The sequence below is a fragment of the Chionomys nivalis genome, chromosome 25, assembly GCF_950005125.1.
Source record: "Chionomys nivalis chromosome 25, mChiNiv1.1, whole genome shotgun sequence".
In the NCBI taxonomy this organism is placed as follows: domain Eukaryota; kingdom Metazoa; phylum Chordata; class Mammalia; order Rodentia; family Cricetidae; genus Chionomys; species Chionomys nivalis.
This window is the reverse complement of record NC_080110.1, coordinates 3,783,504-3,798,879: the sequence shown is the minus strand read 5'-3', so window position 1 is coordinate 3,798,879 and position 15,376 is coordinate 3,783,504. Positions and strand designations below refer to the sequence as shown.

At 44.0% G+C, this 15,376-nt stretch overlaps 1 protein-coding gene across 1 annotated transcript in view; it reads right to left on the bottom strand.

Annotated features, from left to right (window-relative positions):
- The window catches only part of C25H12orf42 (chromosome 25 C12orf42 homolog), a 76,803-nt gene that overhangs the window by 21,377 nt on the left and 40,050 nt on the right, over positions 1-15,376 (bottom strand). Inside the window, exon 5 of the mRNA XM_057757407.1 lies at positions 12,327-12,438. Within this exon, the coding sequence (XP_057613390.1) occupies positions 12,327-12,438 (112 nt within the window). The remainder of the gene's footprint in view (positions 1-12,326; positions 12,439-15,376) is intronic.

Sequence of the window (15,376 nt, the reverse complement as noted above, 5' to 3'; positions counted from 1 at the left end):
AAGATGAAAACAGACATGTTTATATCCATTTTTGACTTGTCTGTGCATGGAGCCCAGACGGCCCACGTCGCCCCCATTTTGATGCTGGCTGCTTTCTGACCATAACCTGCACATTCTCTGCATGCAGACACACGAATCCCGGGAATAAAACCAGACAGAATTAAAATGTTCCCCGATGCAGGTCTCAGAGAACCCAGCCACGGATCAGTGGTTCTCAAGCATCTTTGGTTTGCAGATCACCATACCACAGCAGACGCCGCCTCCAAAGGTCCTCCCCCAACTATTTGTGGCTGAAAAGAAAATGTTTTCTCTGAATAAACCAAAGGAGGGCTGCCAGCTTGATGAGATAGATAAAAATCCTACAGAAAATGGGAATTGGAGCCAGACACAATAACTTTTCTTTCTCCTTCCTTCCTTCCTTCCTTCCTTCCTTCCTTCCTTCCTTCCTTTCTTCCTTTCTTTCTTCTTTTTTCCTTCCTTCCTTCTTTTTGTATTTCTAACAATCAAAATAATATCTCTAGGACTTAATGCCCCTGGGAACAGACCACTTCTGCCTCCCACACTCTCTTCTCAGAACCTAGAGCTCGGTACCAGCTGCATGAGTTCAATGAGCGAGTATTTCAATGTTGAATTTTGTAAGCAGCAGCCTAGGAATTAGGGTTATTTTTTTCTATATTTGTTTGATAACCTTAGCTGGAAGGAATTATTAGCTGTTATTGAACACAGCACCCATGTTACCATCAATTCCAACTAATTATTATCCTTGTACTCACAGTCTGTCTAAAATCACTAGGCAAGAATGTTCCATGTGTGGTCGAAAGAAACCTGACCAAGTGTTTCCCCCACGCTTCTATCTGGGAACACTGGGAATACCGCACAATGATGAGATTACACCTCCCGCTGCAGTCTAAAGTTCGCATCAATCAAAATCTCTCTTTTACCTCTCCTCCCCCATCTTGGTCTCTCCGTTCCTGTCCCCTCCTATTCACAGAGAGCAGGAGAAGGGAGAAAGGCTCCCTCATTTCCAGCAGTGGGCGGGTTAAAAATCAAAGTTCTACCAACTACCCGATGACATGCACAGTGGTCATCTACAAAAGGTGGCTGCTTCTGGGTCAGAATCAATGAATATATTCTCAGAGCATCAAATTTATTTAGTCCCGGGGATCACAAGAACTTTAGAGTTTAAGGAATTATTAATAAACAATATTTGAAACCAGGCATGATAGTTCTACACCTGTAATCTCAGACCTATAGAGGCTAAGGTAGGAGTGTCACTAAGAGCCAGTCTGGGTATAAGGTAAGTTCCAGGCCAACATGGGTTAAAATAGACCATGCCTGAAAAAAATATATATACATATTCATATATGTACATATATATATGAATATATATATGAAAAGACACTACCTTGGGGTCTAAGAGTCCTTGAATACCCTAATATTTGTATTTTATGAAGATGAGTGAACGCTCATGTCTGCTGCCCTCAGAGGTCAGAAAAGGGCATCAGATCCCCTGGAACCAGAGTTGCAGATGGTTGTGAGGCAGGTGTGGCTGTGTCCACTTGTAAATCCAGCGCTGAAGAGGAGAAAATAGATCCCTGGAACTCACTGGCCAGTCAGCCTACTCCATGGTTCCAGATCAATTCAAAATCTTGCCTCAAGAAAAGAAAAGAAGATGGCTCCAATGGAATAGCTATCTGAGGATTCCCCTGGCCTATACATACATGTTCTTACAGCTACACATATGTGCACACACACAAAGACATATACCTAGAAGATAAAAGCCAAAATTCTGTGAACTGTGTAACAGTGAGCCTGCTCTAGCCAGGATGGTCAGGGAGAGTGAAAATGAAGAGAAGACAGAAAAGAGGCGCCGATCCAGATGTCCCTCAGTGAATGACTAAGCACGAAAATGGAATGTGACTCAGCAGAACAAAGGGATGAATTCACAATTTGAGTAAGAGGTTGGACGGCTCTCAATACGCAGGATGAACTGGGTATCTCACAGAAGGAGTGGATCTGCCTGCACGACATTCTTAAAATGATCAAAAGCTCAATGACAGGAACCAGATCGGAGAAGTGAGAAGGAAATGGAGGCTCTGTGGGAGCTTTTATGGGGAGCTGCCCTGTACCCTGATTATAGGGATGGTTCCACGAATCTGCCTGGGTGTTAAACTCAGAACTGTCTGCCAGCAGAGTCAATGTTACCAGTTACTGGTTAAAAACAAACTTAAAAGATGGTGTCAAAAAATATATATACACATATAAACAAGGTCAAGAGTAGGAGACAGTAATTGCAAATATTCAGCACTTGATAAAGAATTCATTTCTACAATGAAGATCTGTCAAAACTCAACAATAAGAAAAAAATAAATAGGCACCAAAGAAGGTTGCATGGGTATCAAATTAGCATGTGAAAGAATTCTCTCCGTTCCTGTCATCAACATGCAAATTAAAACCACCTGCTCCGACTGTCGCACTCCTCAATAGTTGGAAAATGAAAATATATATATTCATATAAAGACTTGGAGTACAAATAACAACCTCAGCTTCATTTGTCTTAGCCCGAATGAAGACAACTCAAGTGACCCTAAACGAGGGAGTTAATGAACACGTGGTGGAGGGTCATTCAGTGGATTGGCGAGTAGTCCAAGATGCAATGAACTTTGGATACAGGAAGGAAAAAAAAGCAGCCAGAACCTCTCACTGCCTGACAAAAGAGAACATATTCTATATTCTACTGTTATAAAATCCTGAGAAGGGGGAACTGTTCTGTGACAGAAACCGGCGGTGAACACTTAGAAAGCTTTTCTATTGCTGTGATAAAACACCGTGGCCAGAAGAACATTTATTTGGTCATACGGTTCCAGAAAGATAAGTGTGTCACAGCTCAGAGGCATGACTGCAAGTAGGCATGGTGACAGGTACAACAACCTGGAAGTTCATATGTTCAATAGCAAGCTCAAAGCAGGGATACCATACGGGGGATAGCACAGCCTTTAAAACCTTAATGACAGCTACTGGTAGCATGCTTCCTCCAGCAAGGCCACACATCCTAAACCCACCAAAACAGCACTACTAATGGTGGACTAAGCATTCAAACATCCAAGTCTGTGGGGGATATTCTAACTCAAACCACCACATGGTCTGCTCCTTGGTTCTCATGGGCTCACGACCGTACCATGATGCAAAATGCATTTACTCCAATTCCAAACTTCCCCCACAGTCTTCCAGTAGTAACACTGTTGAAAAGTCCAAAGTCTCTTCTGCTATCCCAGGCAATCTCTTAATTGTATATTTTACTATTCCAAAAGAGAGGCATGGGAACATGGCAAGAAAATACTGAATCAAAGCAAGAGATAAATCCTGGAGGGTAAATCTCAAATGTTGTAGCTCCGTGGTATCAAAGAGCTCAGATAACTCCACTCTACCATCTTGGGTGACATCTCTTTCTTAGGCTGGTTCAGCAACTGCCAGGATCATGACTCTGGCATCATGGATATCTTGAGGTCTCCAACACAACCAGGTTTTACTTTCGTTTACTTCAGGTAACTTCCAGAGTTTCTTGCCCTTTCACGCCCTTCATGTAGGAATTACGTTGCCACACAGTGTGTGAGCACAGAGGCCTCTGAAACAATAGAGATTCTGGATTCTGTAGCCCCTTTATTCTTATATCCTGCAGGAGTCTAGAACCAGCTTCATGTAGACAATGCTGCCAAGCTCAGCCACCAGCCTGGGATGAGCCTTGGCTCCCATGAGTCACATCTACAGCAACTTTTGTCTATTGTTGTGTTAGAGGGACACTAAAGTCCTTAGGCCTCTTAGCTCAGAGGAGTTTTTCTCTGAGGGGACCCCTCCCTTATTCTGCTGCAGACTGGGACTCACAGGTCTCGGTCACAGTGTTAAGTTCTTGATGCTTTTTATCTCTTTAACCTCTATATTTTGTATTTCTTTCTACCCCACTCATTTTTCCCATTATAAACCTCCACACCAGTTATTAATAATAACCACACTGCAGATTCAATATCTTGAATTTGTGCTATCTTGAAATTATCTCCATCAAAGAAATCAATTCATTACTTTTCGATTTAACTCAGGCAAGTTCTTAGGTCAAGGGCAGAAAGCAAGCCAGAGTGTTTGCCAAAATATCATCGGAATGACCTCTAGACCGGTGCCTAATGTTGTTCCCCTGCAAGCTCTCTTAATCTGAGTCCCAACATTGCATATGCCCTTCAGCACGGCCTTTCAGTCTGCTACCGAGATGGCCAAAAATCTATTATAGTGTTCAGGCCTGTTTCTAGTCCAGCCTTTCTGAGTCTCGCATTCCTCCCAAAGACAACCAGCTGAGGCTTGTCCTAGCAACGGCCCACTCTTTGACACCAACTACTTTTCTATTGCTATGATAAAATGCCAAGACCTGAAGAAACTTATAGAAAGAAGAGTTCATTTGGGATTATGATTCAGGAAGAATAAAGTATCAATCACAACTTGGAGACATGACAGCTGGATCAGCAAGCAGAGCATATGTATCTTCAACAGAAAGCAAGAGGCATAGTGTGTTAGGAATGACACAAGGCTTTCAACGCCTCAAAGCCTACCCCCACGTGACTTCCTCCACCAAAGCCACAGCTCCTAAACCTACCCAAACATCACCAACTGGGTACCAAGAAGTCAAACATCTGAGCCCACAGGAGTCATTCTCATTCAAACCACCACAGACATGTAATCAATATCGCATATATATATATAATCACATATAGAATTGACTTTATTTGTCTACTTCCCTGTCTGTGGGACACTCATACAGCTGACAAAATATTGTTCTTGACTATATTTTGAGACCATTTAGAGAAAGGAGTAGTGTTAGCATCAATCGACTAAGGAAAGAAACAGTGGAATGAAACCACCATCCTTCTCACAATTTGTTGAGAACAAAATAAGAAAAAGATATGGAAAGGGGAAGGCTATTTTGCTCTCTCTGCTTAAGCTGGGCCATTACCATCTTCTGGCTTAGGACACTGGAGTCCCTGGTTCTTTGGCTGTTGGAACTCTGTATCTTATACCAGTGGCCTCTCCTGCCCTGTGGGCTCAGTCTTTTACAGACCAGGCAGTGATGACACACACCTTTAATCCCAGTAGCCCACGCTAACATGCCACAGAAACCAGGCGGTAGTGGTGCACACCTTTAACCCCAGAACTAGAGAGGATTATAAAACACGAGGAGACAACTCTCAGTCTCAGTCTTGCTCTGAGATCCCTGGAGGCAGGACTGCCATGCCATTTTGGACTGAGGTCAAGCGAGTAGCTGGCTACTTTGCTTTTTGGACCTTTGGGTTGAACCTCAATTTATGTCTCTAAGTTTTTATTAATCGTGCTTCAGTTACGAAGACATTTGATTCTACCCTAGAATCCTCAGTGTGGCTTCCTGTGGCACTCCTACAGAACACATATGCGTCCAGTGACTTGATGGCCCTCAGGAGGCTCCCTCCCTAGGCCCAGACCCTCAAAGTGAATGGTCTTGTCAAGTCTGTTAGAATGTTAGATCTTTATCTTAACACGGGTAGAGGTTAAGGCAAAAACTAGTTCATGTGGCATTGATCAATAAAGACACGTTTCAAACAATAGAAAACAAATTGCATTCTGCTAACGTGCACAGTGTTGATGATGCAGAAGCAGGAAGAAGGAATTCACTGTTACAGAACCAACTGAGGAGAAACACGGAGCAACCCAGGTTGGCCCTCACAGCTCAGTCTCTACAATAGCCTTCAGTGAAGCATTGACGTGGCAAACATTCCTGAAACCCAGCAGGACCCAGAGGAAGTTTACCATTGGGAAAGTAATACGAATGTCTAGCCATCGTTTCTGGGTTTAACCTCTTCCTTCTTCCTAAAATCAAAGTCTAAGAGACACCCTATACTGCACTAGAAGAGACATTTATTAAAAATGAGTTCTATTGTCACAACTGACTAGCGCAAATCAGGTAATTCATTTAAAATGTTTGCTCCAGTACCTGACAGGTGAGATAGATATAGGCCAAGAGTGGAGTAGAGTCAATGAGACTATTTAACTTTTAACTACTGTAGGTGGTGCTGCTCCTGGGCGATCTTTGGCTTCGGCTTCCTTGGTACTGGACTATGACCTCTAAGATGAAAATAATCATAATAAAATCAACCCTTTGTCCCCCAAGTTGTTTTTGGTCAGTGTTTTGCCACAGTAACAGAAAGCAGACAGGAGCAGGGACCTTGGAGCTGGAGTGAGGAACAGTCTTAAGCCACCCAATGTGAGTGATGAAAATTGAACTCTGGCCTTCTGCAAAAAGTGGTGAGGGCTCTTAGCCCCTGGGTCATTTCTCCAGATCCCTGGAGGTTTCTTAAGTCTTACAACTTGCAATCCCATACGTAGGAGTAGACATGTAAGAGAAATTACACCAGATACAGAGAATTGTACAGCGGATAAGTAGATTGATGTTGTTCACTGTCCTTAAACAAAGTATGCCAGCATACGGGCCACGTTTTAGACAGACAGATACATAACAGAGCTTATAAATCCTACACTAGATATTCCTTTGCTGGAAAGCCATGTATTGTGCTTGCTGTCTTGCAACCGATGCTCAAGAGGAGTGTGCCTGCCTGTCTCCACGAGAAGGCGAAAGAATCTTGTGCTCAGATGCCACTGTGGGCCCAAGTTTTATGGCCCAGGTGAGGCTGCACTCTGTCACACGACTGTTCCTGAAGCTTTATAAGGTGTGCAAGGACACAGTGAGCCAACACTACTGTTCCTGAAGCTTTATAAGGTGTGCAAGGACACGGCGAGCCAACACTACTGTTCCTGAAGCTTTATAAAGTGTGCAGGGACACAGTGAGCCAAGCTTAAACAAACAGGCTGCAGACTGGAAGAATTGCCACTCAGCTCTGACCCAGTGAGGCTTTGACTGCCCCTGAATCATTGTTTTATCAAAAAATGGGGACAATTAATAACATGACTTTGCCATAGGGTTTCCATGAAGATTAAAATGATAGTTAGCATGCAGTTATGTTCGGTGAGTGTTGGTGACTGCTCTCGTCCAATTAAACACAGTCTAGTGGATCCTACCCCAGAGAACACAGGGGTATGAGTCTACGAAAGTGAAGCCCACTAAACATAGTCAAGGCAAACACCCCTAGCCAAGCCCCGTCTTCCTCTACCTCTCCTCGTGGCGGATGCCCTTCTTCCGGCCTCCGTTCTTATTTGCGATGGAAGGAACTACAATGAGCCACTTTTCACTCAGCCCAACGACACAGAACAGAAGCCCCCAGAGACATGCTAAACAATCTACAAGTCATAGCGGCCAGTGGCCCTGCAGACCCAATCAAGAGTTTTACACGCTAGGAAATTCAGAGTCCATCTTCCCGAGGGGTGGACCAACAGGCCGACTGCCATGCTCCTCCTCACAGAGTCCTGTGCCTTTTGTCCCCACAGGGTTTCACAGAATTCAAAACCAGAGTCGGGGGAGGAGGCATGAGCACAAAGGCCAGGAGGCAGCGCTGAGTGAAGGCCGCTGTGTGTTATTAATCCGTGTGATTAATCCAGCATGCTAAGGAGGGCTGCGGAATCAAACCCCGCGTGGTTTTGATCCACATGGATTAGAAGACATTGTGGCTTTCGCTTGCCAGTGCCCGGTTCGCTTTGTGTGTGCGTTTCATTCTTCAGACTCCAGCGGGCACAAAGGCGAGAGAGCATTCACAAGGGGACCCAGTGGCACAAGCACTTTGACAAATGTCCCCGTCTCCCCTCCCTTTCTGGGACACACTTCCTGAATTTCCCAAGAACTAAGTCTTGGGTTTGTATTTGCATCATTTCCTCCCAAAAGCTGTGCTACTGGGAGCTGCCCCACCCCCAGATGCATGAAAGGTAGTTTTACACCAAGAGGTGCGAGAATGTGGGGAGAAGAGGTACAGACATATTCCAGGTCCCAGTGGGAACCAGCCCTTTGGAGTGAGCAACCCCCAAAGATCCCCCACCAGAATCTGAGCGTGTTCTCACAAGCTCAGGGGAATAGAATGGATGCTCTCAGCTGTGCCAAAGAAAAAGCAAGACATCTTCAGAGAAAGAGAAGAGGTCAGCAAGAGAGAAACCGCCGGGCTGTGCCTCCTCCTGCCAGCTACAGCGTGATTCTGACTGACGTAGATGTGCAGACCAGCTAAGATACAAAGCAAAATGACAGGAGCAAAGAGGGGACTTCTCTAAGGAATCACTGTGGTCTGAGCCAGAGGGGTCACCAAGATTTGAGACTTTTGTAGAGAATGAATTTAGCTGAGACCTTTATCAGTGCTATGTGGACTGATTGGTGACTCTGACGGGAAACACAAAAAGCTTCCCCAAACCTGTGGATACACGGGTCATGCCTGGCTCTGAGTTCTAGGAAGAAATGAGGGCTCCAGGCTAACAAGGTCCCAGATCTCCTTCTTTCTTTTCCTCTCCCTGTCTTTCCATTTTCTCTACACTCTGGTTCCTCACCCTACTGCACAGACAGAGGTAGGTGAACAGCCGAAATGATGTCTCTCCGGTGACATTCTGTGGCCACCAGTCAACATCAATGGATAGAACTCATCAGAAAGCTGGGTGCTTTGGTGATCTCCTTATGGAATAACCTGGGACTTTCCTATATCCGTAAGACTTTACCCATATATTTTTTTCCTTAGGGCTGCCCCCAGTGTCCAGTGCTACTGCTTACTATTGAACGGTTCTAAGCACTGTTGAGCTGCATCTTAGGAATCCATCTCAGCCAGGAACCATAGCCTTTCAATGAAGTCCCCATCGCACTCACTGAAGAGATGTTTATCTGTATGAGCCCCTCTGGAATTCCCAATGCTGGAGAATACCTGGTCTGTGACAGCCCTGTCACATTGACCTCTAAGAGCGTGGTCACGTGTCTACATTTGTGTGTGTCTCTGTGTGTATGTGTGCACACACCTGAGCACACCGTTCTCAGCATTTGTATCTATTTGCAGCCCCTTCTCCACCTCCACCCCCTCACATCCTCACTGCCACTGCATCCCTCTGGATCCTTTGTGCTTTCTCTGTTGTCTTACTGTTTTTGGTTCCTTCTCCAGCTAGGGACACACAGTACATGGCGGGGGTCTCTAAATGTAGGTGGGAAGAGGGACTCCTCTGGCTGTGACTTCAGTGCCGCCATAGAATTTAGGACATTTTTTAATCTAAAACTCTTCCTCATGGCTGACAAAGCCCTGCACAACCTCAGCAACATTTACTTTCATTTCAGCTCACAAACACCTTCCCTTCTCCAGAAGGCATGTCAATCTTCTAAGCCTCCATATATTAACTAGCTCCAAGCCTGCTGTGGTCCCTCGATTGTATAGAAGCTGCTTTAATAGAAGATTTACTGAAGTAAAATTTGCATAGTGTATAATTCACTGATCGGCGTTGAGCTATATGCCACATCGAATATGCAGATCTGTAACCATGATAACAATTAAGATCTAAACTAATGTTCCAGTCACTTCAACAAAGCCTCTTACTAAAAATAAAGTCTACATACTATTCATCTGATAGCTGGATAAACCGTGGCCAATGCATGCAATGGGCTAACACTCACCACTAATACCATAGATCTGAAATGCATTATAGTTAATGAAGGGAGTTCGACATAGGAAATTGTGTGCCAAATGATTCTATTGATATGAAAACCTAGAAACGAGAGAACTATGAAGATATTAAATAACCTGTCTGTCTTCAGAGTCAAGGGGCAGGGGCTGATTCCAAAGCCTATGGTCTTGCATTTCCATCTGTCTTTAACTGCTCCTAGAGACAACTGAATCCATTACTTTGCTGTGTTAAAGAAAAAGGCGGTGGTCCCGCTTACCCAACACCAGTCTCACTAGGGGTCTTCCCAACTCAGATCCCCATCCTGATACAGCATCCAGGACCAACGTGCTGTTTATCTGTCCTAAGGGCTATGTAGAGTCAAGTACGTAACTCAGTCTAAAGAGTCCCTGATGACTAATTATCCCCACCCACTGGTGCCCCTTGGTCGTAGCTTACATGAAGACTTCAGGTCACCAAATTTAAGTGCTTAGAGCCACATAACTCTAAGCACATAACTCTAATGCAGGGCAGTTATCAAACAGTTACAGCCACAACCTCAGCTCTCAATATCCTCAGCCACTGAATTTTGAAGTCCTGCATGCTACAGATGGATATAGTAGTCTTTCTGGTCATCCTCTGAATTTTGAAAAGAATTAGGATGTAGGCATTTGCTTTTATTGATTTATACCAATTGCCTGAAACAGTGAGGAAATGCCTAGTGGAGTCTTTGTCTGATACTAGCTAGAGTGGGGTACATCAAAACCCACTTTAATATGTGCTAACAAACCCCTGAAATATGAAATCATTACTACAGTTGTGTTTTGGTGTCCAAGGGGGACTAGTTCCTGGGCTCTTTTTTCACTGGCACCAAAACTTGAGGTTGTCTGTGTCCCTTACATAAGAAGGCATAGTACTTGTAAAAAAAAAAAAAAAAAAAAAAAAAAACCTACAGGGCTTCCCATGCAGTTTAAATCATCTCTGGATTATTGCAATACATGATGATAATATGTATATTATGTAAATACTTTTATGCTGTGTCATTTAATATAATGACAAGATTGAAAGGTCTGGATATGTTTACAATAGACCTATTTATCATAGCCATAAACACATTTTGAGCTGTAGTTTGCTCAAACTATGGATATAAAGCCTTGGATAAAGATCTCATCAAAATTATACAACCCAGGGCATTGAAACCGCCATAAAACCAACAAAACTTTTCAATCGCCCTGATATCCAAGCATACGTAAGAAACGGATGTAGCAGCAGCCTGCCTCCACCTTAGTTAAGCTTAAAAGCCATCTTCGAGCAAAGACAAGCTAGGTTCAGTCCTGTTTGTGACCAAGCCTCTGTTTTTCCAGGATTCGGCATGCCCCACCTATAACCTTAACTACAAATGGTTCTGCATGGCCTGTCTCAGGAACGGCAGCCATGTCTTTGTTTCCACAGGTTATAAGATCACCTGTGACTACCTTGTTCTGACAACCTGCTGTGATTCCCTTACTTTGATCACCTGTTATGTTCTGCTCCTGTAACCCCGCTCATTGCCCCCCACTTGGAAACCTCCTTCCCCTGAACTCTATGAAAGACTCGCCTCCCCACGTCCAAAGTTGACCTGTGGACCCCACCTTAGGTGGAAACAGCCCTTGTACACAAATTAAAATGCTCGCTTTAATTAAGTGCTTGTTTTAATTGATTTGGCCATGATGGTTTGGGTCTGTGGTCTCTCTCCTGTCTTTTGGGATGAACACTGATGACGCCATCACGTCTGTAAATAAGCAGGCAAAAACTTTCAAACATTCAAAATTAATAAAGGAACAGCACACCGATCAAAGCACAATTATAATCTGCCTCATCAATTATTGTAAAATTATTGCTTTTCTTTGATAATAAATGGGTCATTCAACCCAGTTCCCTTTCAAGCCAGGGAAATACTCCTCAAAATGGGGTTTACCAGTAGTCCCCAACTGCACCATAGTCTGCAGGGAGTGTGCACAGTAGATAAGAACACAGCTGCATATCACATTGGTCATATAAAAATAATAATAATAATAATAATAATAATAATAAGTTCTTGTAAAAAAAAAAAGCTTGCCTTCCATGAATTTAGTTTGGAAAACTACCCCCAAACTGCCTCTCTTTCTCTTTATCTCTCTGTCCTCACTCCAAACACACACATTGGGACAAATTAGGCACAGTTTCCACAGAGGCCCTCCTAACGTGCTTCATTTTACCAGGTCCTTGAGACCCAAATTAGGCCAAAGTCATCAGGCATAATGTAAAATTATAAGTCTAGAAAGAAAAAAGTTTTCCTTTGATTTGCTTGGTTTTGGACTTTGAAACAGGGTTTCACTGCTTAGCCCTGGGTGGGGCTCACTATGTGCAGCAAATTGGCCTCCAAATCAAAGCCTTCCACCTGCCTCTGCCTCTGCTTTTACTTTTGAGACCATCAACTCCAAGAATAATACATGCTTCTGGCTGCATTTGCTACTCTTTCTGAAAACAAAAGCAACCATGAAATAAAGCCGATAAAACAGGAGGGATAAAACCCTGTTAATGTCCATGAGCCATGGATCCAGCCAAGCTTTGAGCCACCCTCCCCCCAGATTTTCAGACGTCATAGACCAATGAAGTGCCTCCTACACTGCCGTGGCAGGAAGTACTAAAGAGGGAAAACGTACGGTTTTCGCCTATATACACTACAGTGTCTTTGGAAACCATGGGATTTCTTGGGACTAATTTACCTGGAAATGGTAGAAAATGTAATTTATCCGTTTTATGTGATGCAGAGAAATTCTTCATGTGAGTGAGAAACCTGGAGCAGGGCAAGGCTGCTTTCTCTGCACGAGGGCCAGGCTGTGAGGCAAAAGAGAAAAACAAACCAGACAGCGTCAGGGCGGTGACTCCACACGGGCACCCACAACCCTGCCTTCGCTAAATGAGTGGCCTTGTAATAGCATTTTTGTCTCTTTATTCTTTAAACGTTATGATCCTGGAAACAACTAGAGTTGGCTCCCGCTGTCCACAGCACACACGCACACATCTCCCTTATGTGCTTTACTAAATCAGTGAACGTTTTCTGGTCATGCAGAAATTACCTTCTACTGAGTTCCATCCACCGTGTGACAGAAATGGTTCGTGAAACTGATGTTTTAGTAAAGGGTGACAAAAAAGAAAAAAAAAAAAAAAAAAAGAATAGGCAGGGCAGTGGTGGTGCACGCCTTTAATCCCAGCACTCAGCAGACGGAGGCAGGCAGACCTCTGTGAGTTCAAGGCCAGCCTGGTTTACTGAGTGAGTTCCAAGACAGGCTCCAAAGCAACACAGAGAAACCCTGTCTCAACAAACAAAAACAACAACAACAACAAAGAACAATAGATATCAAATGGGGATGCTTTTGTTGTTGTTGTTGTTGACAATAAGATGAAAACAAGGTAAGGTTAATAGTAATGAGGAAATGTTAGGAGTAGTACTCTTCATTCTGAAATATTTGTTTTTAATTATATGCATGCTTGGAGGGGTATGTGCACATCAGGACTGTGCCTACAGCGGGCATCAAATCCACTGCAGCTGGAGATCCTGGCAGAGTGAGTCTCTCGATGTGGGTGCTGGGAACCAGGTTCCAGTCCTCTGTAAACACAGTAAGTGCTTTTAACCATTGGTCCATCTCTCCAGCCCCCAAGCCCCGCCCCTGCACTCTATATACGGAAGTGCTTTGGAATTAGACTCACGGGCAAAGGGGGTAGCTATGAGGTGACATAGGAGAGGTCAATACAAGCACAGGGGGTATCTAGCAGATCAAAAGTAGATCTGTGGAAAGGCAGAAGCAGTCAGGAGATAAGAGAAGGGCTGTTTAAGTCAACTGTTGTGACCCTGAAGTAATCCAGACCAAAAAAAAAAAAAAATAGGAGAGGGAAAATAGCTACATATATTGAATAAATAACAGTGAATTAAGTAACCAAAGGGATGATTTCACTTGATTTTAGGGAAAAGCAGTTCATTAAATGTCTTGTCAATACTAATTGTCCATCAGTGTTTATATGCCATTTTAATTGTTTGGATATGATTGAAAATTATATCATTACTTAGATACTGGATACCATTGTATGCATAATTCTTTCAATATTGAAGGTAATATCTATCTAGGGTAGAGCTAACTTGCTGGGTCAGTAAGCGATCAAACCATCCCTGAATGAAGAATGAGATCTTCCCTCTGAAGTTGGGTTTTTCATGTCAGCATTCTGCAGAACTCTCCCAGGTCCATCCATCTCCCCAGAAATAAAAAGGTTATGTCAGGGTCCACAACGCTAACCTTAATGGAGGGTCCTGTGAATCTCTCACTTTGCTCCAAGCCAAGGAGGTAGAGAAGGAAGTTTGAGAGGATCCACACCTTTAGCCACAGGGCAATAATTAGGCATTGAGAGACCCAGATTACAAACACCAGTGACAGAGTTTGGAGATCAACAGAAAACCGCGTTATAAGCCTTTCTGACCGATCACATTTTCTTTATATTGGCTTGGTACTGACTGAATACTCTTTTTTTTAAAAAAAAAATCATAACAGAACCCACACGCTCAGCCCCACATTGGCATATAGCTTGCTTTCCTTAGCGCTGGCACACCCAGCCACGCAAATGTACAAGACCAGGCAGGCTACCCTGACCTCCTGTTCCTCTCTCAGTCTCTCAATCTGCTCAGCATTGATTCTCACCTCTCAGGACCCTCAGACCCACTCACTTCCCCAGAGTCCTTTAGCACCTGGCAGCTTAGCTACCTGTAGCCCTGTCTGCAGTTCGCCTTCATAGAATTCTCCTTTTCCTAAACAAAAAACTTTAAAAAGGCTAAAAAAAAATCAACCAAACCAAAAAAAAAAAAAAAAAAAAAACAAACACTCTTAACTGTGTTTTGTCCATAACTGCCATTTAAAAGAATCATCCGGGGAATACAAATCCTGACACAAGATGCCTAGGGCAGAGCACAGGAGTATCCACGGAATAAAAAAGAAATCTACCCAGGCAGTTGATACAGATAACAGATAACTTCCTATTCATTAGAACACCGTGCTGGCTCAGTAGCACCGCCCAGAAGCCTACTGCACCAAAGGTTCTCCTGCTCCCCTCCTGCTAATCCGTGGGTTCGCGTCCTTGCAGAATTTCCAGCAGATTAAAGACCTGGACGACATTTGCTGCGAAGGATTTAATGCTGTCTATGGACGAGGAAGCTGGCGGTGAACCGGACGCCTGCTTCTTCCTCTACCTGCAGAGCAGAGGACTCTCACTTCTGCGATCTAAATAAACAAACAACGGAAGGCCAGGCATCGACAGCTAATGCAGTCCACGGCCCCTTGTCTTAGTCACCCAGGACCTCAGCATAGCTCTGCTACAGGAGACACGAGACTTTACTGGTCTCTTTTGGATAGAACTACTGATGTTTCAAAACGTACATTAAAATGCATTGTTACATCCAAAGGGTGCATTTCATGGAGTTAGGATTGAACTGGGATGATAGAGAACGTACGGGGAAGAGGCTGCCAGGGTCACGAGACAAATGAACCAGACTCCTTGAGAGGGAACATCTCACCCTTGAGAAGGGATGCCTCTCTACGAAGATGTGTTGCAATCGCTTGATTCACTGTCTGAACTAACCTCGTGCTCTATATTTTAAAGCGCAGCCCCCACCTTTCTTGGGGGGCGGGGGAGAGCAAACTTTCACCACAAAGACACAAGAACAGTCAATATTGATCTTCCTGACAAATGGCGCACCTCATGCCACAAGCCGCTCAAGCGTCTGCTCAGC